This window comes from Coptis chinensis, chromosome 5 (genome assembly GCF_015680905.1).
Source record: "Coptis chinensis isolate HL-2020 chromosome 5, ASM1568090v1, whole genome shotgun sequence".
NCBI classification, from domain to species: Eukaryota; Viridiplantae; Streptophyta; class Magnoliopsida; order Ranunculales; family Ranunculaceae; genus Coptis; species Coptis chinensis.
In genome coordinates, this window is record NC_141460.1 from 94,907,106 (window position 1) to 94,933,199 (window position 26,094).

The following is a 26,094-nucleotide window of genomic DNA, read 5'->3' on the forward strand; positions in this document are numbered from 1 at the left end:
ACTCAATAACTTGAGTGCTCAACCTCACTAGTCTTGTTTTGACTAATGGGACCTGTATATAAATGTATAATCTGGATAGGTATTTCGTCTTCATAATATATAAATAGCCATATTTGTAATATTATTTGTGGCGCACATTTTTGTAAGTTTGGCCGTGCTGCAGAACTACAGTACTTAATACAGAGGCAAAAGGAACTGTGCATATATATATATTGTAAAGGTGCGTTCTGGTTTTCCTTTACACACAAGATTAAGAGAAGAAGGAGATTGGATATTGATAAGACCGAGTTCGTTGATAAGCGAACTGCCTACGTATCTTCTCTCGATCCTAGGGGGAGAGAAGAATTAGGTTTGACGTAGTTCATGTAGATGGTATTTATAGTCGTTGAGTATGAAGATATGTGAGACACGTGTGCTGACATGTACAGATGTATGGTTGAGATCAAGGATGAGTGTTGGGTTGGCTTTGGTAGGAATTCTGTAATGATAGAGATAAGTAGCTGTGGTTAGTAGCTTGCGGCAGTGGTTTGTAAAAGTACACCTTTGGTAATAATTGCATATGGATAAGAGATGATGTCATAAGTCGAGGCGTTCTGCGTGAGATCGTCTCTTTGACCTGCGTTATCCTAGAGCGAGTTGAAGTAGACCACCTATATGAAGCGAGCTGCTTATGAAGCGAGCTTTGAGAACGATGATATGAGCTCGATGTGGTATTTCTGTTTATGCTGGACACGTGTCTAATATTCATTAGATGTGAATATTACTCCCTATATATATATATATATATATATATATATGTGGCTCATCAAATTCCAGATTTGGCCATGTAAGGAAGTGCTATAAGAGAAACGGAATGTGTAAATTCCACGGTCTAATGTGCAAGATTGTAAGCACAAGGTGTTTGTGTTTAATTTGAGATTTTCGTCAGCACCAAAAAGAAATAATTAAGCTAACTAGGAAAAAGTGTGTACTGTGCAGTGAGCTTAGAGAAGTTTGAATCAATAAACATATCGCGGACAATAATCCTTTCTCTCTACTCGGTACAAACAAAAGATCACCGAACAATTCTTGAACAAATCCAATAATATTGGCCTTTGAGGGGGTAAACCATTAAACTGTGGTCCACTACCTGGTAATTTAACTCCAAAATCATGCTAAAGATGATTAATCCACTTTAACTTTTAAGTTTACTAGTGGAGGAGCAGTGTTTTAGCTCCATTATTCCATCTTAAACGCGCACAACAGAAATTACCGCATCATATCCATAGGATTTTTGCTTCCAGTTCGGATGGCATTCACAGTTTTAATTAAAAAGAGCAGTCTTATTAAATTACAAATTCACACAATAATTTTGCCGAATGGAAAAGAAGAAAAGGATAAAAAGGAAAACAAAACAAGCATAACAGCATGCTGCATTCATTTCCACCAGCCACACTTCCTCATGTCATATGCAGCATCATTATAGTGAGCAACTGTGGACGAAGTTGGATCTAAGCATAAGCATCAGGATTTGCAAGGACATAGGATTCAACAGCCTTGAACATTCCAGCAATTCCGTTCTTGGCGAACTGAATTTCTTCATCAGTGAATTCGACCCCAGGAAGGGTCTTGTACTCGGAAGACACCTTGTACACACATCCTCCATCGCTAGCAGACTCCACCGTAATGTGGTTGCTGGCCCATTCCACTTTCTTGCCAAGTTGACCACCTTCTATCAATGTAGATTTGTATTCCAAATTCTCTTTGTCTAGGATGTCAACGCGCTCCTTAGTATATTTGAAGGGCACAACTGCAAAATTGAACTCAAGATCAGTTCGCATTAATCAATGTTATTCGATACCAATTCAAAAAATGCTCGTGAAGAGCCAATTGTAAAAATCTTATTAATGAATTGGCTTGTGACAGAGTATAGTATAATGTTTCTGGCTTACCATCCGTGAAGTTGGCTTGTTTGATGGTTCCAACTCCTCCATCCCCTTCAAGGATAGCGATACTCTCTATAACTTGTGGCATGAGCTTAGGACCTAAGTTGTGTCCATCAATGATGCCAGCATTGAACAATTTGGTTGCAGAAACTGGGGATGTGAACTCCACGGTAAAGCCAGAGAGAGCCATTTGTTTCTTTGGCTAGAGGATAGTATATAACAACGGATACGCAGGAAGTGTGAAATGGCTATGTTAAGTTAGTTTGCAAATTTCAAGTGAGTAGAGATAATAAGTATGGTGCTTATTTATAGAGAAATTTGGGCTATAATATTACTTTTGCAAGTTCTAAATAATTAGTTTTGGGTGAGCATTCTTAATAAATATAATGCATGATCTCTGGACTTCAAAGCAACTACTGTTGTTGAATGTTCATTAGATAATATTATTTCATGTTTCGCATGTAATCATCGGAATCATACTTTGATACTATATATTTAGGATGGAGACTCGACATAGGAATGACTTTGTCAATAGTTTACATTAATTAATGTGTCTTATATGCCTCGGAAATCAGGTAGCTTATTTCTCATCCAATATATTATAGAAGTTAAGCTGCGAAATTCTTAGACAGTGTTTCATAATATTATGCTAAATATTCATCGGATCTCCCATTTTTGAATGATCTTTCAATTTAGTGAGTATACTATACAAACATATTCGATCAAGTCTTTCACATAGCGAAAAAAAAAACAGAGATGATGCAGGCATATATACAGACATGCGTGGATCATGACATTTGATTATTTAAGGTAATCTCATGTGATTCGGTTATTATTTGAACCGGCTTAATTAGTATAATAGTTACAGACTAATTCTTAATCCATCTTTTGTAAGTTGTCCGATCTTTCATATCTACCTTCCAGGTAACACCTTGAGTGCTTGGCCACAACTACATGTGCCATGCAGTATTATTCTAGAAACGAGATACCAATCTGTCAACTCAAATTAACAACTAGTAGCAGTGGACGAGGGAAATCGAGGACAGGGGATCCATATGGGCCGAGTAAGATTGCAAGCACACTTGGTAAGCAAGTAAGCAACTTGATCTTTGTGGAAAAACATGCAATACTGAAGAAATGCTGATGCTAGTTAGGGTACATGTGCGTGGAGATTGAAGCAATGAAGGAGCTTCCATATACTCCGCAAATAGATGTTTAATTAGCCATGCTACGGCAAAATGTAAACACATATCACATTACAATCCTACAATCGAGGGTGATAAATGCGAGTGGTGAGCACCTAAAAGCAAATGGCAGATTGGCAAAGGAATAGGGATAGAGTCAGGATTCTAAACGAGGGAGTGAGAGATTATGTGCACACCCACCCCACCAAAAAAAATATAAAGTATGCAATTTATTTTTATTTTTATTTATTTATTTATTTTTTGTCAGAAGGTCTAAACAAACAATAAATATCAACAAAATTATGCATTTATTTCATCAATTTACAAAACTAGAGTCCGTTAACTACTAAGAATTTAATATTGACTGACAAAGTTAACTACTTACGCACTTAAGCCATTAATTGATACTACTATGTTTATATATATCTACATAATCTAGTCCACAAGTTAACTTCTTATAATACTATAAATCTATATAACCTTATTATCATGTAGAGAAAACTATAAAAGATTAACATTAAAAGTAAAAAATTACATTGTTTTGTTTTGTTTTTTGTTTTTTTTAAATGGAAATTTTATTGATAATGATAACGAGTTTTACAAATAATTACCACTACAATCAAATATCTTCCAACTCTTATATCATAGCCGAATATGATCAAATCACATAAAATCATAGGTTTACCACCAAATAGAACAAAACAACCAAACTTGTCTCTCTTATGATAAAAAAGAATCTTTCAGCTCCTCTACCGCGCGATCAGCAAAGCAATCGAAATATGAAAACTGGTCAAATTCTTCTTCAAATTCATCACAAAACGTCTTTAAACAGCGGAACAAACATTTAGACATTTCAACTCAACCAGATCTCATAATATGACAATTTAAAAATAATTTATTGACTTTTACTGAATCATCATTAAACGAACCATATGGCCGTGAACATCTAGAATCACAACCAGCCACAATCGTCAGAACAATAGACGGTGCACATAATTGTGCACTCCTGAGATTAGAAAAACTTCACTACCACATATTGTTAACTTCCTATAATATTATAAGTCTATATAACCCTACTATTATGTGGAAAAAACTATAAAAGATTAACATTGAAAGTAAATAATTATTTTTTATTATTTTTTTTTGTAAGTGAATTTTTTTTATTGATAATGATAATGAGTTTTACAAATAATTAGGACAAACGCGCAATAAACTACGCTGCAAGTCCATTATGAATTTGTTTTTTGTTTTTTGTGTTTTTTGTTTTTTGTGTTTTTTTTTTTGTTTAAAAATTGAGAGTAAAAGAAAAGAAGAAGAGCTTATAGGTTTGTTATGGGTGATTAGAATTATAAAGACTGACCGGTTGGGCTATTTGTTTTAGTCTCATTAACCTATCAAAACTTCAAAGACACATTTGTACATTTTTAATGGTTTTGGACTCAAAATAAATGAGAAATGATAATTTTGTAAGGGCAAAAAGAGAAGTAAAAAAACGTTTGTTTATTGAAATGTTTTTTATTAGTTTTTTTTTTCATAATATTTTTTTTTGTTGATTATATTCTCATTGTGAAAATTTTGGGAGTGTGGAAGTTTGCTAAAAAAAATTGGAGGTGCAAGTCTTTATAATTTGAAGATTTTTTTAGACAATTAGTTATGTGGTAGTAGAGATTTTTTAATATTACGGGTGCGATTGCCCCACACTCACCCCAAATATTCTATCTATGTAGAGGAAAGCGATCTAATTGGACAGTTTAAAGAAAAGGAACACAAAGAAGGCAACATTGAACGTGAATGTAATTCCCTATCTCGCAACACTCACAGAAATATTAAAGAGACCGAGATTTCTACTACAAATGCTTCACTAGTATGCAAAAAATCCTAAATCAACTAACAATAGATATGCTATCTTTATCAACGGTTGGAGTGGGGTTGGGCAATGGTTTCGCCAGTCGCCACCATCAACGACACCAAAAGCTTCCAAGCAAACTAGCCTATTATAGCATTGATGGAAAACATAATGCAAGGTGCAAATGAGATTAGCTCTCAAATAAAACAGAGGGAACCATAACTTGCTATAACTTGCTATAACTTGCTATCTATTGCATTTATGAAAGTTTGAACAAGAGTGACAATACAATGACAAGGGGAACCTTGGAAATAGTGTTGGATTATCTTCAATTGAACTCTCTTAATGAATTTGATGAGATTGTAGACTATATCAGTGTTGATCGAAAAGAGTTTACAGGCCAAGGTTAATTGAACAAAGTATTCTCCGCAACGACAAGGAGCCAAAACAAAGGTGAGGGCCTTGTCTAAGTGCGTGGATTAAAGCTTATGCAAAGAATGATGGACCATGCATCTCTACACTATATGATAGCCGGTTTTTCCGGAACTAACTTTCAAACAGGCAAATTTTAATCTCTCTATTTATCTAATTGAGAAGTAGAACCCCTTTTTAATTAGCCCCCACTGTTTTTATTCCACACAATTGAAGACTGAACAACTGATGTGTAGCTCAGTTTGCATACTTGTATAAGCATAGATGCAAGGTGCAATTCATTGCTTGATCATTATGTAAAGGAAGTTTGCTCCATCGTGGCCCTTCCGAGGACTATTTTTCGTTTAAATGCATATGTGATCTAGCGTCTACATTATATATTACTAAATCATTGCATAGAAAATTATTTAATCTGTATCTAAAGTTACCAAGAAGTTGTAGTCTTATCATGCTTTTCTACAAAATAAGGGAGTGAGGACGTCGTTTAGATGAGATTGTGCTCAAGAGTTCAGCTCAATCATCCGTTACTTATGACGTAGTGAATGAAACCCTATCTAGTAGTATTGAATAGTTCAATCTATCAGTGACCTGTTATATATAGATTTATGAATACAGATGTTGAGATTTGAGTTACTAAAAGTGTTTGGTTCTCATTATAACTTAGAAAAGTAAAAAAAATTGAAAATCCCTAATTTAAGAAGGTTGAATTGAGGAAAATCTAGTACTGAAGATTCTTGCTAGTTTGCTAATTGCAGGTAAAGGTTAGGCAATAAGGCTATCGAGGAATGGGGACAGCCAAAATCCAAGATCAGTCACGTTGTCTTTTGCAGCTTAAATGGTGTTGACGTTGACATGGCCGGGGCAGATTACGAGCTTACAAAACTACTTGGCCTTGAGCCAACTGTCAAGTGATTCATGTTTTATGCACTAGGTTGCTTCGGAGGAGCCATGCTGCTACCTGGCTGAAAATAATTGGGGTGCAGGTGTGCTCCTTGTTTCTTCTGAAATCACTTCAATATCTAACTGTACATGTCCAAGTGAGCATACCCGTATGGATAGTCTTGTAGAGTTGTAGGGCAAGCAATTCAAGGGGATGGTGCAGCAGCGGTCATAGTTGGAGCAGACCCTATTAGTGGCATCGAACATCCCTTATTCGAGCTTGTCTCAGCTTCCCAAACCATTCTCCCAGGTAGCGATGGTGCTATTCTTGGACACATGAGAGAAGAAGAGGGCATGACTCTTTACCTCCAAAAAGATACAGTGCTGGAGATGATTGGAGATAATATCAAGAAGAGCGTTGAAGAGGCATTTGGGCCTCTGGACATTTCTGATTGGAACTCGTTATTTTGGATCAGTTCATCCCGGTGGGCGTGCAGTTGTAGAACAGGTCGAGGATAAGTTAAACCTTAAACCTGGAAAATTAACAGCAAGCCGACAAGTTATGTATGATTATGGCAATATGTCAAGCGCAACTGTACTATATGTAATTGATGAAATGAGGAAGAAATCAGCAGAAGAGAGACACAAAACTACAGGGGAGGGACTAGAATGGGGTGCGCTCATTGGATTTGAACTTTGGATCTGGCATTACAGTTGAGACTTTGGTGCTCCACAGCTGCGTGCTGTGAGTGCGTTAATAGTATCACTTCCTCTCATTTTTAAGGACTATATATATCATTAGTCGAGTTAAGGACTTCATCGTACGTCCAGTACAAAAGTACTTATACATATGCGAGTCAATATTATTCAATAACTTGAGTGCTCAACGTAACCTCACTAGTCTTGTTTTGACTAATGGGGCCTGTGTAGAGAAAAATGTGTTTTCTCTTTCACGTAAGGCACGCCCCGCACTCACTTTTGCTTGGACAAGGGCGCATCCCACGCTCATGCCTTGGTCGACCTCCAGACAATAATTGGCCAGCGCATCCACCAGATTGCAAAGAAGGATTTATTTGTTTTGGAAGTTTTTGGAAACAGTATAAAAACAAGTTTTTTCTGTAAAAACTTAACCTAACCAAAACCAAGAAAGAGAGAGATTGTAAGAGAGCAATTCTTTGTGAGTTGAGTATTCATTCTGTGTGAGTGAATTGAGAGTTCTTATAATTTGTTACTCTGAACATCTAGTAAAGCTTGGAACTTGTAGTGTGGACGTAGGCAAGTTGCCGAACCACGATATATCTTTGTCTTGTGATGTCTTCTTCTTTTGCATTATTATCTTTATTTTATATACTTGTTATTTGATATTGAGAAGTGTTGGGATATTGCTTGAAGGGTGTTGAAGTCAGGGGCACGTCTCAACAGAATGGAATGGCAGAGAGGATGAATAGAACATTGCTTGAAAGAGCGAGATGTTTGTTGTCTAATGCTAGTCTAGGCAAAGCGTATTGGGCAGATGCAGTGTCCATGGCGTGTTACCTGTACAATAAGTCACCAGTTCCAGCTATAGATTGCAAGACACCTTATGAGGTGTGGTAAGGTAATCCTGCTGATTATAGTATTTTGCGAGTGTTTGGATTGACTGCTTATTACTATGTAAGGGAAAGCAAGCTAGATCCTAGAGCTAAAACTGCCATATTCTTAGGCTTTGCAAATGGGGTCAAGGGATACAGATTGTGGTGTCTGGAAGACCACAAGTTCCTGGTCAACAGAGATGTTACCTTTGATGAGACTTCCGTGTTATCTTTCAGTAAGCCGAAAAAAGCTGGGCAGAATGGTGAGTCTATAGAAGTTCAAGCTACTGAGTTTGAGTTGTCTGATGCAGCAGATGACTGGTTAGTTCCTGATGAGGTACCAAATCATGGAACCACGCAACAACAGGAAGAAGAGCATGAGCATCCTTAACTTGTATTGGCTGACCCTAGGCCAAAGAGATAAGTTAAAGAAGTGCACAAGTATGAGCACGATAAGCAGGTGAAACACTATGGTCAGGTGGATTTAGTGACATATGCATTGAACATTGAAGATGATGAGCCAGATAGTTTCAAGGAAGCTGTTAGAAATGCTTATTACAGAGAATGATTGGTTGTTATGCAAGAAGAGATGGAATCTCTTGATAAAAATCACACATGAGACCTAGTTATTTTGTCAAAGGGCAAAAAGGACTATCGTGATATAAATGGGTGTTGAGGAAAGAAAGAGGTCCTTCCGAGTCCGGACTGATCTCGGGTACAAGGTAAGAGTGGTAGCAAAAGAGTTTCTCACGAGGAAGGAAAGAGTCGAACTTCTGATGAGGTATTTTCCTCGGTGGTCAAACATACTTCCATTCGTGTGTTATTGAGTTTAGTTGCTCACCGACTTGGAGTTAGAGCAACTTGATGTTAAAACCGCTTTCTTGCATGGGGACTTGGAGGAAGATATCTTTATGGGGACAACCCGAGGGTTTTGTTGTTGCTAAGAAAAAGATCATCATGTGTGCAAATTGAATCGGTCCATCAGATGCTGACATGAGTACACCAGTAAGTATGATTCTTTGTGTCTACTTTAAGTAAGCTTCATGGTAATGATTTCATCTATCTCCTGCTTTATGTGGATGACATGCTTATTGCTTCCAAAAGTATGGTGGAGATAGACAAGTTGAAATCTCTCAACTTAGCTCGAGTTTGAGATGAAAGACTTAGGTGGAGCGAAGATAATCTTGGGTATGGAGATTGTGAGAGATAGGAAGAAGTGACGGATAGTTGTATCTGGAAGAAATACCTTCGAGAAAGTAATTTTCGTTTTGGTATGGAGAATGCAAAGTTGGTTTCTACACCTTTGGTGGGCATTTTAGGCTTTCACTAAGTTCTCTCCTAGTTAGATGGAGGAACAAAACATATAACTCATGTTCCTTATGCTAGTCGCGCAGCCGGGCGGTTTGATGTATGCTATGGTGTGCACACGCCCGGACATTTCCTGAGGCCGATTAGTGTTTGTAGCGGTATATGGCTAATCCTGGAAAGTAGCATTGGGAGGCAGGGAAATGGGTTTTGAGGTAATTGAAGGGTACTTTGGATGTAGAATTAGCTTATGGTAGAGGCACTTGCTATGTTAGTGGGTATGTGGATTCAGATTATGCAGATGATTTAGATAGACGACGATCGACTATTGGTTATAGGCTATGTTATAGGCTACAGTTGTTCTATCTACTATTGAGACAGAGTATATGGCAGTGGCAGAGGCAGAGAAAGAGGTAGTATGGCTTCGAGGTCTTCTGGATGATATGGGTATTGAGCAGAATAGTGTTGATTTGTATTGTGATAGTCAGAGTGCTATTCATTTGGCGAAGAACCAGGTTCATCATGCTCGGACCAAGTATATTGATGTTCGTTATCCCTTTGTACGGGATGTCGTTGAGGATGGTGATGTAGCACTTGAGAAAGTGGACACCCATGACAATCCTGCTGATATGCTGACAAAGGTTGTCACCGGAGTTAAGTTCCAACACTGTTTGGACTTGCTCCAAATCCTACATGTTTGAAGGAGCCTTTTGTGGGCATGGCCGCCCGGGGCTTGGGATCGCAAGTCTTCCGGGTGGATATGTTCCTTTGGATGTGTTCTTCTTTGGATGTGTTTAGCTTCGGTTTTATGTGTTAAAACCTCACCGAGGTGGAGAATATAGAGAAAAATGTGTTTTTCTCTTTCACGATATCAAGGCGCCCGCCCTCACTTTTGCTCGAACAAGGCTCCCATGCCATGCCTTGGTCGACCTCTGGCGATTAGCGGCGCCCGCCCTCTCCGGCCGCCCATCATGATTATTAAAAGAGGATTTTTGTTTTGAAGTTTTTGGAAACAATATAAAAACAATTTTTTTCTGTAAAAACTTAATCTAACCAAAACTAAGAAAGAGAGAGATTGTAAGAGAGCAATTCTTTGTGAGTTGAGTGTTCATTCTATGTGAGTGAATTGAGAGCTCTTGTAATCTGTTACTCCGGACATCTAGCAAAGCTTGGAACTCACAGTGTGGACGTAGGTAAGTTGCCGAACTACGATATATCTTTGTCTTGTGGTGTGTTCTTCTTTTGCATTATTATGTTTACTTTATATGTTTGTTATTTGATATTGAGAAGTGTTGGGATATTGCTTGGAGGGTGTTGAAGTCTTGTCTAGTGAGAATGATCAATCCTTATGTAAAATTGGTCTATTTGTTATGGATAATGTTGTTTCCGCATTGTACTATTCACAATATCCTGTATATAAATGTATAATCTGGATAGGTAAGTCCGTCTTCATAATATATAAATAGCGATATGTTTGTAATATTATTTGTGGTGCACATTTTTGTAAGTTTGGCCTTCCTGCAGAACTACAGTACATAATATATACAGAGGCAAAAGGAACTGTGCATATATATATATATATATGTGTGGCTCATCAATTTCCAGATTTGGCCATGTAAGGAAGTGCTATAAGAGAAACGGAATGTGTAAATTCCAAGGTTTAATGTGCAAGATTGTAAGCACAAGGCGTTTGTGTTTAATTAAAGATTTTCGTCAGCCCCATAAAGAAATAATTAAGCTAACTAGGAAAAAGTGTGTACTGTGCAGTGAGCTTAGAGAAGTTTGAATCAATAAACATAGAATTTCATAAACATATCGCGGACAATAATCCTTTCTCTCTACTCGGTACAAACAAAAGATCACCGAACAATTCTTGATCAAATCCAATAATATTGGCCTTTGAGGGGTTAAACCATTAAACTGTGGTCCACTACCTGGTAATTTAACTCCAAGATCATGCTAAAGATGATTTATCCACTTTAACTTAAGTTTAGTAGTGGAGGCAGCAGTGTTTTAGTTCCATTATTCCATCTTAAACGCGCACATACAGAAATTACCGCATCATATCCGTAGGATTTTTGCTTCCAGTTCGGATGGCATTCACAGTTTTAATTAAACGGAGAAGTCTTATTAAATTACAAATTCACACAAGGATTTTGTCGAATGGAAAAGAAGAAGAAAAAGATAAAAAGGAAAACAAAACAAGCATAACAGCATGCTGCATTCATTTCCACCAGCCACACTTCCTCATGTCATATGCAACATCATTATAGTGAGCAACTGTGGACGAAGTTGTATCTAAGCATAAGCATCAGGATTTGCAAGGACATAGGATTCAACAGCCTTGAACATTCCAGCCATTCAGTTCTTGGCGAACTGAATTTCTTCATCAGTGATTTCGACCCCAGGAAGGGTCTTGTACTCGGAAGACACCTTGTACACACATCCTCCATCGCTAGCGGACTCCAACGTAATGTGGTTGCTGGCCCATTCCACTTTCTTGCCAAGTTGACCACCTTTCTATCAATGTATATTTGTATTCCAAATTCTCTTTGTCTAGGATGTCAACGCGCTCCTTAGCATATTTGATGGGCATTGCTGCAAAATTGAAATCAAGATCAGTTCGCATTAATGAATGTTATTCGATACCAATTCAAAATGCTCGTGAAGAGCCTATTGTAAAAATCTTATTAATGAAATGGCTTGTGACAGAGTACAGTATAATGTTTCTGCTTACCATCCGTGAAGTTAAATTGCTGGATGGTTCCAACTCCTCCATCCCCTTCAAGAATAACGAAACTCTCTATAACTTGTGGCATGAACTTAGGACCTAAGTTGCGTCCATCAATGATGCCAGCATTGAACAACTTGGTTGCAGAAACTGGGGATGTGAACTCCACGGTAAAGCCAGAGAGAGCCATTTGTTTCTTTGGCTAGAGGACAGTTAAATGAGAATGAATATGGGAATGGTGAAATAAATGGCTTAGTTAAGTTGGTTTGCGAATTGCAAGTGAGTAGAGATGATACGAATGGTGCCTATTTATAGAGAAATTTGGGCTATAATATTACTTTTTGTAAGTTCTAAAAAATTAGTTTTGTGATCATTCTTGATGGATAAATATACTCCATGATCTATGGACTTCAAAGCAACTAGTGTTGAATATTCATTAAATAATACTTAGTAAATGGGCACATCCGTTGCATGTGCTAGACAAAATCTCTGCAAACAATACTGTCCGAAGTACTTCACACTTTCAGTCACAAATTATCGAAAAATACTAAAATAGGGGAAGAAGATTGCTAGTAATTCTATGGTTTTGGTTGAAATTTATTTATTTATTTTTCCTTTAAATTGTACAATCATAACAAACAAAGTCAGATAAATGTGGTCAGAGTTTGTGATGTAATGACAATTTATAATTAAACTTGGAAGGAATTTCAAAGAAAACAGAAATAATGAAATTAAGAAATTTGACTTCGAAAGGTAACATAATATTTTTGAACCAAATCAAAACTTGTTACAAAGTGGAATTTATAGGCTGAAGAATATAAAAATGTTATTAAATATAAACTTAGTAGGAAAATATATAGACATTAATGAGTGTTTATGCTGCAACGAAAGATAGAGCTTTACCGACAACAACCTCCTCACCAACAAATACATCCTCAAATTGCATTTGTAACTCAGTTTCTGTCATAGATATGTTCTATATCCTTGGACGTTAAAGTATCACATCAGTCTAGTATTCCCTACAAAAAAAACAAAAGAAAGAAATCAACCCCGACACTAATGTGATGTTTACAATTAGATGACCTGTAAGTAGAGGCCGAATTTATGACACAATGACTTGAATTGAAAAAAAATATTACATGTTCTCCCTGTTCTCCCAAATGATGAATATAAACTTCCACACTATGATGCGGCTCACCCAACAATTTGGGATGCTTCTAAGCAATATCCTCCCACTCGAAGATGTCAAACGGGCAATGTAAGAAGTAGCAAGTGTCTTGTGCTTCAATTCAAATGCAACACCTTCCACCAAACATTTTTGGTGTGTTCACTGCAAAGAGAAAATGTGAATAAGGTCATACTGTAAAACAGGAAAATCTCATTCCGCTCTTAGTATGTATTTTTTAAGCCACATTTCTGATCTTCATGTTGCGCATGCACATCTGGTTTAAGTTGTATCTTTATCACCTTTCTAACGGAAAAAAAAAACTCAATCACTCGTTTCCATCTTAAATTTAAACCTGAAAATGCATAGCTATTTTGACAATCATATCCTATGAACTTATTTACTCTACAACACTTTTTGTATAGTTTAACTACTTAATTTAATAAATCCTTACATCGGAACTTGAATATATGTCCAACTGTTGAATTCCGAGACAACAACAACAATGGTTGGACCAACTTTTTTGCCGCGTGACTGCGGCTTTGAAAAAAAAGCAGTTTAGAACCGCGGGGTTAAAGAGACGAAAATTATTATACTAAGTTACTAACAATCACACCACCTCTAAGAAAATTGATACTTAACATGGTAAATTTCTTTCAATCTTTCATCACTGCAAACAAATGTCAAGTGGTACGACCTGCACATAGATAGGACTAAAAAACATTAAAAATTCTCAATAGACAGATAGGAAATATAATATTGTGCCCAACCTCATCTTGTTCATAAGTGAAAGCAACAGGCTGTCCAAAGTATATTGTCACACTTTCAATTCAAGAATTATCGAAAAATACTAAAAACCGGGGGAGGAAGATTGCTAGTATTTCTATGATTTTGGCTGAAATTAACATAGCTAAAATTGTGTACACCACATCATATCAATTTGTGATGTGTAGACCACCACTCGTTCCAATTGATTGGCGTACAAACGCTATCATTGGATTTATAGATAAAATCAAATAAAATAATCGATAAACAATCAAAATCAATATCAACATATTAAAAATTTGAAAGTCCTGTTCAATTCAAGTCTTCTTGTGCAATTTACTTGCGCAACTTTTTCTAAGTATGGGGGTACAAATATGGAACTCCTTACCATCACCATTTTTTATAAGTTGACACCTTATTCATATTGTTGCCCTTGGCTTTCCCAAGTAATCAAACTCAACATATGATAGTAGTTGAGTGGGCCTAAGTGCACAGAATGCCAAGTACACTATTTGAGTTAAGTTCATAGACTTCACAAAAATTGAGAAGACTAGTTTTCTACCAACATCATCCACCTACTCATGTCTTTTAGAAATGCATGCTTCTTCCAGCAATGTTGGTTCTGCTATGAACCTATGAAGCTGTATATAATTCGAAGGCAAATGTAGGATTATGACCAAGTCTAAACACATATACTTCCCTCTTAACAGTCTTAGCTAATAAGAAATTTGTTGATGCAGCTGACTATAATGCAAATCCAGTTAAATGAGTGTTGAAAATATGTACCTAGCTATTTAAGCTCTTAGAAGTTCCACACTACTTGAACTATACATACCATTCTTTTGAAGCCACCATACATTTAATTTCCATACATACCATTCTTTTGAAGCCACTATCTGCATCTGTTTTATTCTAAAGTAGTACTTCTAACTGATAGTAGTAACAGTAGGTAATCTCTCATTTTCCTACTTTCTCTATAGATCCATACTGGACATATATAGTATAGGTATTTTACTAAAGTGGCATGATAGCAATCGCAAATGTTTCAAGAGTGCCTTGGCTCAAAATAAAAAGAGATCTATTAACATTTCAAGGTTTGTATGGATAGAGTTTTTTGTTTTGCTAAACAGTAATGATTGATATAGCAAAAGAATAAGTGTTGCAATGAGTGGGACATGGAAAATGCTCAAGGAAGCAGGGGATGCATTATATCAGGTCATTCCCTGTTGCATTCTAAAGAAATAAAGTTTGACACATTCAACTCAATTTGAAAGAGTACTATGCTAGTTCAGGAGAACCTATAGAATGTGCAGTACGTCTTGGTTTTCGAGTCTTGTTAGGAATGTAGGCCTGCTGCTCCACCTTTGTGTTTTTCTGTTGTTCAACATCACACCCTTCCTATGGATATAGAGAGGCGAGCATGCATACTCCTCACCTGCAAAGGTAAATGCAAATCAAGAAAGATGCGAATCTAAGCGGGTAAAACAAAGCGAGAGACTCAATCTGAGATGGAACATTATCGGGAATAACCCGGTGCGGTTATGGTCATATGGAGGGAGCTGTTAGAAACTCGAAGGTGAATTATGCGTAAGCCTACTACGGGTTAAGAGGGTATAAAGTCCGTGTTGTACCGGGAGATTCAAGCTATACTTCAAGTTCTTAAAGGGGTATTATGCAAAATGAAAAAGAAATTAAAGCGATTGTGGCCTTTGTTAAGAGGGTATAAAGTATGTGTTGTACCAGGAGATTGAAGCTACACTTCAAGTTCTTAAAGGGTATTATGCAACAAAGAAAAGAAATTAAAGCGATTGTGGCCACCGACTTCTTATAAGTACTCAAATTCTAACAGAACTACGCAAAACCACCTTGGTATCGCTGAATCTCACCAAGGCGGTGTAAGTTCCATTCTGTTCTTGTTCTAGAGCTGAAAACATTTGAAATGGTTTGGAATCGCAATCTAAATCAGAAAGCAATCACCCCTATTGTTCCTAAAAAGAGATGTCCATATGCCTATATATGTGGCAAATATTCAGTTCCAAAGACGTCAATTTTTCGTCTAGTAACTATAACATAATGCCAAGCTATGGCTTAACTTATATATTCTTTTATTTAAAGAAAGACCATCAGCCCTTTTTTGATAAGTTGGCCTTATTCATGTTGCTGCCTTGGCTTTCCCAAGTAATCAAACTCAACATATGATAGTAGATGAGTGGGCCTAAGTGCACAAAATGCCAAGTACACTATTTGAGTTAAGTTCATAGACTTCACAAAAATGGAGAAGACTGGTTTTCTACCAACATCATCCACCTACTCATGTCTTTTAGAAATGCATGCTTCTTTCGGCAATGTTGGTTCAGCTATGAACCTATGAAGTTGTATATAATTCAAAGGCAAATGCAGGTTTATGACCAAGTCTAAACACACATACTTCCCTCTTAACAGGTTTAAGTGGGAACTCTTAATAAGAAATTTGTTGATGCAGCTGCCAAATTTTTACTTGAGATGAAGTCTAGAGGTTATATTTGTGATGTCAGTGCCAGCGATGTCGTAATGATCAATAATACCAGGTTTAATTTAACATGCATGTTCATCAAACCATTGTTGACACCCTATGAAAACGAAAACTTGAAGCTGCAGAAAGGCAAAAAAGAAAGTAAAAAATCAAATCTCTCGATGAATTTGTTGCTAAAAACTAAACAATATGTAGTGAAAGCTATCAAACTGGGATGCTTATCGATGCAACTGGAAAAAACAACTCACACTCATAATTGCACATGCATTGAGAGATGAGTTATTCTTTACCAAAAACTAAAAAATACTTGAAACCAGGGCTCTCCTTATGTCACTCATTACGACACTCAATCAAATAATGAGCGACACTTCTTCACAAAGAAAAAATTTCCAACCTATAAATAGAAAACTGACAAAATCTATTAATACGTAACAACGTAGAGTATAACACGATGAAAATGATCACGACTGTTACATGTTTGCACTACCACTCAATTCAAAAGTAGGAACAACCAACCATAAATATGAAACTGGAAGGAATTATTCCAAGAGAAGAGATTGGAGACAGATTGGAAATAGCAAATAACAAATAACAATACTTCAGAAGATCAAACTTAAATTTTGAAGGTGATTAAATGAAAGGATTGGTAATAGAAACACGTACCTATGATTGTTGTTCTCATTTTCACCGTTGGCTCCAAAATCTTGGCCCTGTTTTCCACATAACGCGTCCACAAATCTTGGCAGGAAAATCAGTTTAAAAGAAATACGAATGACTTCATGTGCTAGTAAACAAAATGAAAGTATGATAGTAGTATATAATGATTTCTTGCACCATAGTGCTATACTCCATTGTTCTTCACCACGTTTTGCTTCACACACTTTAGGAGAAAAGTTGCATCCAATGATAGATAATGGAAAACCCAAAAAGAGATTAATGGCGAAAGTTCAGAGTGTTGTTGTATAACTTTTTTTTTGAGAAGAAGAGGAACGGGTTTTAATTGGGAATATCGGCCAAACAAAGTGCGACTGTTCCGTGAAGTTCATTTTTTTAAGTCTATCCAAAATTTAGGAACAGTCAGAACAAAAATTCTGAAAGCATATCCAAAATTTGTAGCATAAATAAAAACTCGTTGAACTAACCTTATTCAACCTCTTCCATTGAAGTTGCACAATAGTGATTCCGTTGAACATAATAATAAAGGTAGATTAAATGAACCAACATAAATAATTGGAGCCTTGATTAAAGCAAAGAATAAAATAGAAAGAAAGGGAAGTTCGATTATGATAAGTGATTAAGGGCATTAAAAATAAAACGAAAATAAAATCCCACCCGAATTTGAAACAAAAGTGCCTTAAACCAATTTCACATGTTATAATGGGTGGTGGAGATTCATTATTTTGGTACCTAAGAAGATGAACAATTAGAAGAATAAGGCGAACAAATTTGGTTAAGCATTTGTTTTTTATTTGTGGTAAAGTGCCTGAAGTGGTGTGTCTGTTTTAAATTACCAATTTCCCCTTCGAATGTAAAGTGTAGAAAATTTCGTGGGTGAAAATTTTGGGCACCCTTTCGAACCAAAAGATTGGATTAAAACCAAAAATACGGGAACTAATAAACGGCGGCAAGTTTTCCCATTATATATAAGATAAGATTATTTCATGCTTCACATGTATGGTATCATCGGAATCATGCTTTGATACTATATGCTATATATTCCGAATTGAATGATTTCACAGTCGAATGACTTGGTCAGTAGTTTACATTAACATAACTTATATATGCCTATTTCTAGTGTATTAGACTAGTGTTTCATAAGATTATTCATTGGATCTTCCATTTTTCAGAAATTAGAATGATCTTTTAATTTATAAATAAGCATAAACATATGTGCTATTTTGCTTTTGGGCCACTTTTTAATTGGATAATTTGCAGTTGGTCACCAATTGATCGTTTATTTGCGTTTGGGCCAAAATTAACGGTTACCCATCCATATTTTATATATTGACATATTTACCCTTAGGACTAAACTCTAATTTACAGTTAAACTTTAGGGCCAAACCCTAATTTTGAGACAAGACTTGGGCATTTAATAAAATGCCTAAATTTGTTCTAATTTCGATTGTATGCTCTAATTATGATGCATCTTTCATGTAATTGATAATTGACCCTAAATACAATAACCAACTCTAAATTGACATAAAATTAGCTACTAATTGGGGTACAATTTTATGTTTTTGGTACCATTAAACAATAATTTTAGAGTGTTAATATTCTCCTTGTTACGTCTATAAACTCACCCTTAAAAAATTATATTATCTATTATACCCCTCTATTCTTTCACCTCTCCCATTAGCATAAGTTCACCACAGCCTCCTTGAAAGTTAAAACTCTCTAATTGGATAAACTGGCCACTCAAATATCCACTCAATCTCTTTTACAAACATTTATTATATTCTAATTTATACCTAATGATAGTAATCGAATCAGCAATAGATTGTTCAACCCCATGACTAACACTGGTAATAAATCGTACGAGGTGTTATGCAATCGGTCATCTTTATATAGATATAAGAATCTTGTTCAAATTTAGGCTTGAGATAGTCCAATTTGAACAATATCTTACAATTATTTTAGTATAAAAGCTAATAAAAAGCAAACACCTTCTAACCTCTAAGTATAGCAATTGAATTATGACAATCTCAAATGTGTTCATAATAATATTCATGAAGTTTCGTTTTGCTCCTACTACAAAAAAAATTTGTATAATGATCGAGACTATTTAATTCGTACAATTATGCAAAAATTAATAATATGTATTTTGTTTTTCTTCTACCCTTCACTTTTGGGTCGTATTTGCGTGTGTATGTTAATTAACTTTTTTTTTTTTCGATAATTTTTTTAATTAACTTGGCTTAGATGCATGATGTAAGTTGGTTAAGTTGTGGTCACAAAAAGATTCTTATATATATGGCCATTAAATCAAATCTTAGATTTTGTGTGTTTGACTATTACTTAGAATTTTTAGTATTTGGTCATACTATTAATAGTAATATTTGCGTTTGGTCCACAAGTAAGTCACATGTATGGCATGCGCAAGGCATTTTATCCATTTTTAGGAAATTATAGATGGAACAAGACGGTCAACCCAAAGTCAACTGTCAATTTTAGCCCAAACGCAAATAAATTATCAATTGGTAACCAACTGCAAATTATTCAATTAAAAAGTGGCCCAAAAGCTAAATAGCCCTAAACATATTCAATTTTTTCCCATAGTTTTACAACTAGATCAATGATGGCAATATGGCATACGTATTTACTAAGATACTGTGCACATGCATGACTCATGACAATTGATTATTTAAGGTAATCTCATGCGATTCCGTTATTTAAAATCCACTTACTAAAATAGTTACAGACTAATTAATTCTTACTCCATCTTTTGTAAGTTATCAGATCTATCGTATCTTGCTTCCACTAACAGCTTGAATGTTTGCCCACAACTATATGTGCCATGCAGTATTATTCTAGAAACAAGCTACGAATCTGCCAACTCAAACAACTAGTAGGCAGTGGACGAGGGAAATCGAGGACATACAGGGGATCCATATGAGCCAAGTAAGATTGCAATCATACATGGTAAGCAAGTAAGCAATTGATCTTTATGGAAAAATAGTACTGAAGAAATGCTGATGCTAGTTAGTGTACGTGTGCGTGGAGATTGAAGCAATGAAGGAGCTTCCTTATACTCCGCAAATAGATGTTTAATTAGCCATGCTACCGCAAAATGTAAACACATATCACAGTACAATCCTGCAATCGAGGGTGATAAAGGTGAGTGGTGAGCACCTAAAAGCAAATGGCAGAGGAAGTGATCTGATTGGACAGTTTAAAGAAAAGGAGCACAAAGAAGGCAACATTCAACGTGAATGTAATTCCCTAACTCGCAACACTCACAGAAATATTAAACAGATTTCTACTACAAGTGTTTCATGTACTAGTCTGCAAAAAGCCCTAAATCAGCTAACGATAGATATGCTATCTTATTAACTGTTGGAGGGCAATGGCTTCGCCACCATCAACACCAAAGGCTTCCAAGCAAACTAGCCTATTATAGCATTGATGGAAAACATAATGCAAGGTGCAAATGAGATTAAACTCTCAAATAAAACAGAGGAACCATGGCTTGCTATCTATTGCATTTATGAAAGTTTGAACAAGAGTGACAATACAATGACAAGGGGAACCTTGGAGATAGTGTTGGATTATATTTAATTTAACTCTCTTTATGAATTTGATGAGATTGTAGACGTAATCAGTGCTGATCGAAAAGAGTTTACAGGCCAAGGTTAATTGAACAAAGTATTCCCCGCCAACAACAAGGAGCCACAACAAAGGTGAGGGCCTTGTCTAAGTGCGTGGATTAAAGCTTATGCAAAGAATGATGGGCCATGCATTTCTAGCATATAAGCATAGATGCAAGGTGCAATTCATTGCTTGATCATTATGTAAAGGAAGTTTGCTCCATCGTGACCCTTCCAAGGACTTTTTTTCGTTTAAATGCATGTGACATTATATATTACTAAATCATTGCATAGAAAATTATTTAATCTGTATCTAAAGTTACCAAGAAGTTGTAGTCTTATCATGCTTTTCTGCAAAATAAGGGAATGAGGACGTCGTTTAGATGAGATTGTGAGCTCAAGAGTTGAGCTCAATCATCCGTTACTTATGATGTAGTGAATGAAACCCTAGTAGTATTAAATAGTTCAATCCATCAGTGAGGTCCTGTTTTTATAATTGATCTCATTTAGTCCCCTTCACGGAAATTTCGTTTGGAGCCGGTATCCTTAGATATATATTATAGCTATATTTTTTTGTTCTATTTTTCAAGGCAATATTTTGTAAATTCTAATACTAATTACGAAAAAAAAAAAAAAATCCAAAAGTTTCCATTTAGATCCTGGTGCCGATATTTAAAAATATCAAGATATTTCGGCTGGGGTTTAGGGTTTTTACTTGATAGAAATTATGAGTGAAGGAACCGAAGAAGATTAGAGGTCGACCTTGATCATTTCACTTTCTCCACATTGGGTAAGTTTCTACAAAAAAAACTAAACTACTCTTTACATTTAATCAGTTCTGTTAAAATGTTGCAACGTTTAGTTGTACTTGATAGTAGAATTAACACTACGAATGTTGTTTTAGATTTAAGACCCACCCTGATAACAACAACCCAACTGACTAGATTCATTTCTAGTATCGTCTCAAGACTGAATTTCACAGAAGAGTACCTCATCAACTCGTGTGGGTTATCCCCAGAATCAGCTCTCAAAGCTTCCAAAAAATTTGTTCTCAACGAATCCAAAACAGCTAAACCTGACTCAGTTATCTCTCTCTTCAAATCCTACGGTTTCACTGATAGCCACATTTCAAAAGTCATCGCTTACCACACTCAATTTCTCCTAGCCTCTCCCGAGAAAACCTTGAAGCCTAAGCTTGAATATTTCAAAAGCATTGGCATTTCAGGACCCAATCTTGGTAAACTACTCTCCAAGGACGTATATTTCTTGAGAAGAAGCTTAGAGAATTCTATCATCCCTTCCATCAATTTCCTTAGAAGCCTTGCCCCGACAGATGATGGCATCGCCATTATTCTTCAACGGTTAAAGTGGTTCACTAATTTAAAGGACAGAATGGGAGAAAACGTAGCCCTCCTGCAAGATCATGGTATGCCGAAATCTTTGATCTCAAAATTGATTATCAAGAACCCTCGAGCTCTATTTCTTTCACCCAACAAGCTTAACACAATTATATTAGAACTCAAGAACATGGGGTTTAGTCCTTCAAGTAATGTATTCGTTAGTGGATTACATGTGCTTGTGGCGATGAAGAAGTCTATATGGGACTCGAAATTGGAGGCTTATAAGAGTTTTGGTTGGTCAGAAGATGAGGTTCTTTCCATGTTCAAGAAGAACCCCTTCGTAATGGCGGTTTCAGTGAAGAAGATGAATTTAGCAGTGAATTTCTTCATGAATAACTTGAATTGGACTAGAGATGACATTGCCAAGAACACACGGTGCTATTAATTTAAGCTTGGAAAAGAGAGTCTTTCCAAGATGTTATGTTCTTCAAATGCTGATCTCAAAGGGTCTAATACATTATAATGGTATAGGTCGGGCATTAAGAGAAGCAGAAGATGTGTTTTTGGCAAAGTATGTGATCAAGTTTCAGCACAAGGAACCCAAACTCTTTGAGGAGTACCAAATTAAGTTGGGTACTCAAGGTTCAAATATTTCTTCCAAGGATGGATCTAAGAATGTGAAATTGTAGAATGTAATATAGGTAATTGTTCAGGTCAATGGTAACTGGTTGGTTACATAAACACGTGGTTTCTACGAGACTGCAATTTCCTTAGCTTTGCCAATGGAGGCTCATCGACTTGTCAGAGGTGTTCTTGTCTCATTTTTCTAAAAGTACGCCCTCGCTGTTTAACTATGTGGATCTTGGTCTAAATGTAAGTTTTATAATTTAATCACCTCTAAGTATGTCTTTTAAGTTTACCATTCTGTGTTTTGTCTGTCAGCTTGTTGGTATATTGCAATACCGTACATGGAAAAGGCCAGATGATCTCTCTGATGCTGTAAATTAAGGTTTTCAGTAGGTGGTCTCTCCTACCACTCTACATCATAATGCAGTTAAAAAGAGTTTACATGTTTTCCTCAAAGCCCCTTCATCAATCTGGTGTGATAATGTAAGTGCATTCTCCCTAGTATCTAATCCCAATTTTCTACTGGAATCAAATATGTGCCTCTTTGTAACAAACATAACATAGTTGTAACTGCTGAAGCAGTTGATTTTTCCAGTTGTAATAGATGGCATTAGAGTTAGTTGTAGTGTCTAGTTGTCACTAGAGTTAGATGTATTGCCTGATGACCTGTAAACAATATATTGACCTGTATTGTAGGATCACTTCACTTCAGTGATTACAATTCATTTCTTCAGTTCTGTTTCACTGTGAAAGTTATTGTGAACTGCATTGGTCGAGCATTAATAGGAGCCGAAGATGTTGTCTTGGTGATATTTTTTTATCATGTATCATGATGAGGTAATTCAACATTAAAGTGAGTACTGACATATTTTCAAGTTGGATCCAAGGACTGGTGTAAGTATAATTTTAAGTTTATATTACTTGGTTAGGAGACCGGTTCTTCAATATGTTACTACTGTACAACAATGTATGTTATCAAAGTATGTTATCAAGTTTCGTGACGAGGAACCTAGACTATTTGAGGAGTATCAAAGTAAGTTGGGTACTCAAGGTTCGAAGTCTTCGTCTAAAGATGGATCTAAGATTAAGGAATTATAGGTTAGAAGGTTCTATCTCTTCCTGTCAGCTTGTGTGTATATATTTTAGTATCTTAGGATTTTGTTTATCAGTTTTGTCTTTCATTGACGTTGCTAGGGGTCTCATTTTCGAGCCCTATTGCAATACTATGTATTATATACGTTATAACCTGTTTAACCACACATCATTCAAAAGCTTATATGATAGTCAAATTTCACACGAAAGCCAAGTAGTTCATATATTTTGATCATTCAATGTTCTTTTTGTCTATGAACAATCATAATTAAATTATATGTTATCTACACTATTTGTTGGTTTACAAAGCAAAATCAAAGGGTTGTTGATTACATTTTTAAATACACACTGGAGCTTTTGTTGGTCAGGACTCAGGACCACTTTTGTAAAAACGATCTTTAGCTATAAACTCTTTTTGGTGGAGCCAGGAAATTTATCCAGGAGGGGCCTAGTGCAAAACAGTTGGGTCTGACTATTTTTTTAAGAGATTATTTGGTTAGCATACTGTCTTAATTTGCAATGTCATCATGTTAGTAATAATGCAGCAGGGTTGAAATGGTCATGATGTTGTTATGTTAGTACTATTATGTTTTTTTTGTCATAAGTTCAGGGGGAGGGAGCCACTCCATGTAGCTCCACCACTGTTTCAATGATTGCAATTCAGTTCTTAAGTTCCGTTTCACTGTGAAAGTCATTGAGAACAGCGTTGGTTGAGCATTAATAGCAGCCGAAGAGGTGGTCTTGGAAATATTTTTGACCATGTATCAAGAGGAGGTGGTATTATATATAGATATTTGAATACAGATGTTGAGATTTGAGTTACTAAACGTGTTTGGTTAACATTAGAACTTAGAAAAGTAAAAAAATTGAAAATCCCTAATTTAAGAAGGTTGAATTGAGGAAAATTTAGTACTGAAGATTCTTACTAGTTTGCTAATTGCAGGTAAAGGTTCACTAATCAAGAAGCGTTACATGTACATGAATGAAGACATTCTCGGGAAGAACCCTAGTATGTGTGTTTACAATGCACCTTCATTGAATGCTAGTCAAAAGTTGGTTGTGGACGAGATACCAAAACTAGGCAAAGAAGCTGCAGCTAAGGCTATCGAGGAATGGGGACAGCCAAAATCCAAGATCACTCACGTTGTCTTTTGCAGCTTAAATGGTGTTGACATACCCGGGGGAGATTACCAGCTTACAAAACTACTTGGCCTTGAGCCAACTGTCAAGCGATTCATGTTTTATGCACAAGGTTGCTTCAGAGGAGCCATGCTCGGGAAGAACCCTAGTATGTGTGTTTACAATGCACCTTCATTGAATGCTAGTCAAAAGTTGGTCGTGGATGAGATACCAAAACTAGGCCAAGAAGCTGCAGCTAAGGTTATCGAGGAATGGGGACAGCCAAAATCCAAGATCACTCACGTTGTCTTTTGCAACTTAAATGGTGTTGACATGCCCGGGGAAGATTACCAGCTTACAAAACTACTTGGCCTTGAGCCAACTGTCAAGCGATTCATGTTTTATGCACTTTCCTCTGAAATCACTTCAATATCTAACTTTACATGTCCAAGTGAGCATACCCGTATGGATAGTCTTGTAGGGCAAGCAATTCTAGTGGATGGTGCAGCAGGGGTCATATATAGTTGGAGCAGACCCTATTAGTGGCATCGAACATCCATTATCCGAGCTTGTCTCAGCTTCCCAAACCATTCTCCCAGCTAGCAATGATGCTATTCTTGGACACATGAGAGAAGAAGAGGGCATGACTCTTTACCTCCAAAAAGATACAGTGCCGGAGATGACTGGAGATAATATCAAGAAGAGCGTTGAAGAGGCATTTGGGCCTCTGGGCATTTCTGATTGGAACTCGTTATTTTGGATGGTTCATCCCGGTGGGCGTGCAGTTGTAGAACAGGTCAAGGATAAGTTAAACCTTAAACCTGGAAAATTAACGGCAAGCCGACAAGTTATGCATGATTATGGCAATATGTCAAGCGCAACTGTACTATTTGTAATTGATTAAATAAGGAAGAAATCAGCAGAAGAGAGACACAAAACTGCAGGGGAGGGACTAGAATGGGGTGCGCTCATTGGGTTTGGACCTGGCATTACAGTTGAGACTTTGGTGCTCCACAGCTGCGTGCAGTGAGTGCGTCAATACTCAATTATATCACTTCCTCTCATTTTTAAGGACTATATCATTAGTCGAGTTAAGGACTTCATCATACGTCCAGTACAAAAGTACTTATACATATGCCGATATGCGAGTCAATAGTAATCAATAACTTGAGTGCTGGATAGGTATTTCGTCTTCATAATATATAAAGAGCTGGTCTTCAGTATTATCGATGCGCAAAGTAATATGGGCTGTTGGATTATTTGCCGTCCAATACACATTTTTGGCATGAGTGGCCCA

The 26,094-nt window shown here is 36.4% G+C and overlaps 1 protein-coding gene and 2 pseudogenes across 2 annotated transcripts; 2 read left to right on the forward strand and 1 right to left on the reverse strand.

The window, feature by feature from the left end:
• Positions 1-1,287: 1,287 nt before the first annotated feature.
• LOC147500380 (major pollen allergen Bet v 1-D/H-like) lies at positions 1,288-2,204 on the reverse strand. Its single transcript, XM_086559324.1, has 2 exons — positions 1,932-2,204; positions 1,288-1,789 (listed from the first exon to the last, which is right to left on the reverse strand). Exons 1-2 carry the CDS (start codon positions 2,113-2,115, stop codon positions 1,491-1,493), a joined length of 483 nt encoding a protein of 160 aa, XP_086415450.1. The 5' UTR covers positions 2,116-2,204; the 3' UTR covers positions 1,288-1,490.
• Positions 2,205-5,245: 3,041 nt separating this feature from the next.
• LOC147500381 (polyketide synthase 1 pseudogene) lies at positions 5,246-7,015 on the forward strand (annotated as a pseudogene).
• Positions 7,016-22,644: 15,629 nt separating this feature from the next.
• LOC147500382 (chalcone synthase-like) lies at positions 22,645-25,972 on the forward strand (annotated as a pseudogene). The gene is made up of 3 exons (XR_015196322.1): positions 22,645-22,791; positions 22,902-23,069; positions 24,608-25,972. The product of XR_015196322.1 is annotated as a chalcone synthase-like (transcript).
• Positions 25,973-26,094: the final 122 nt, after the last annotated feature.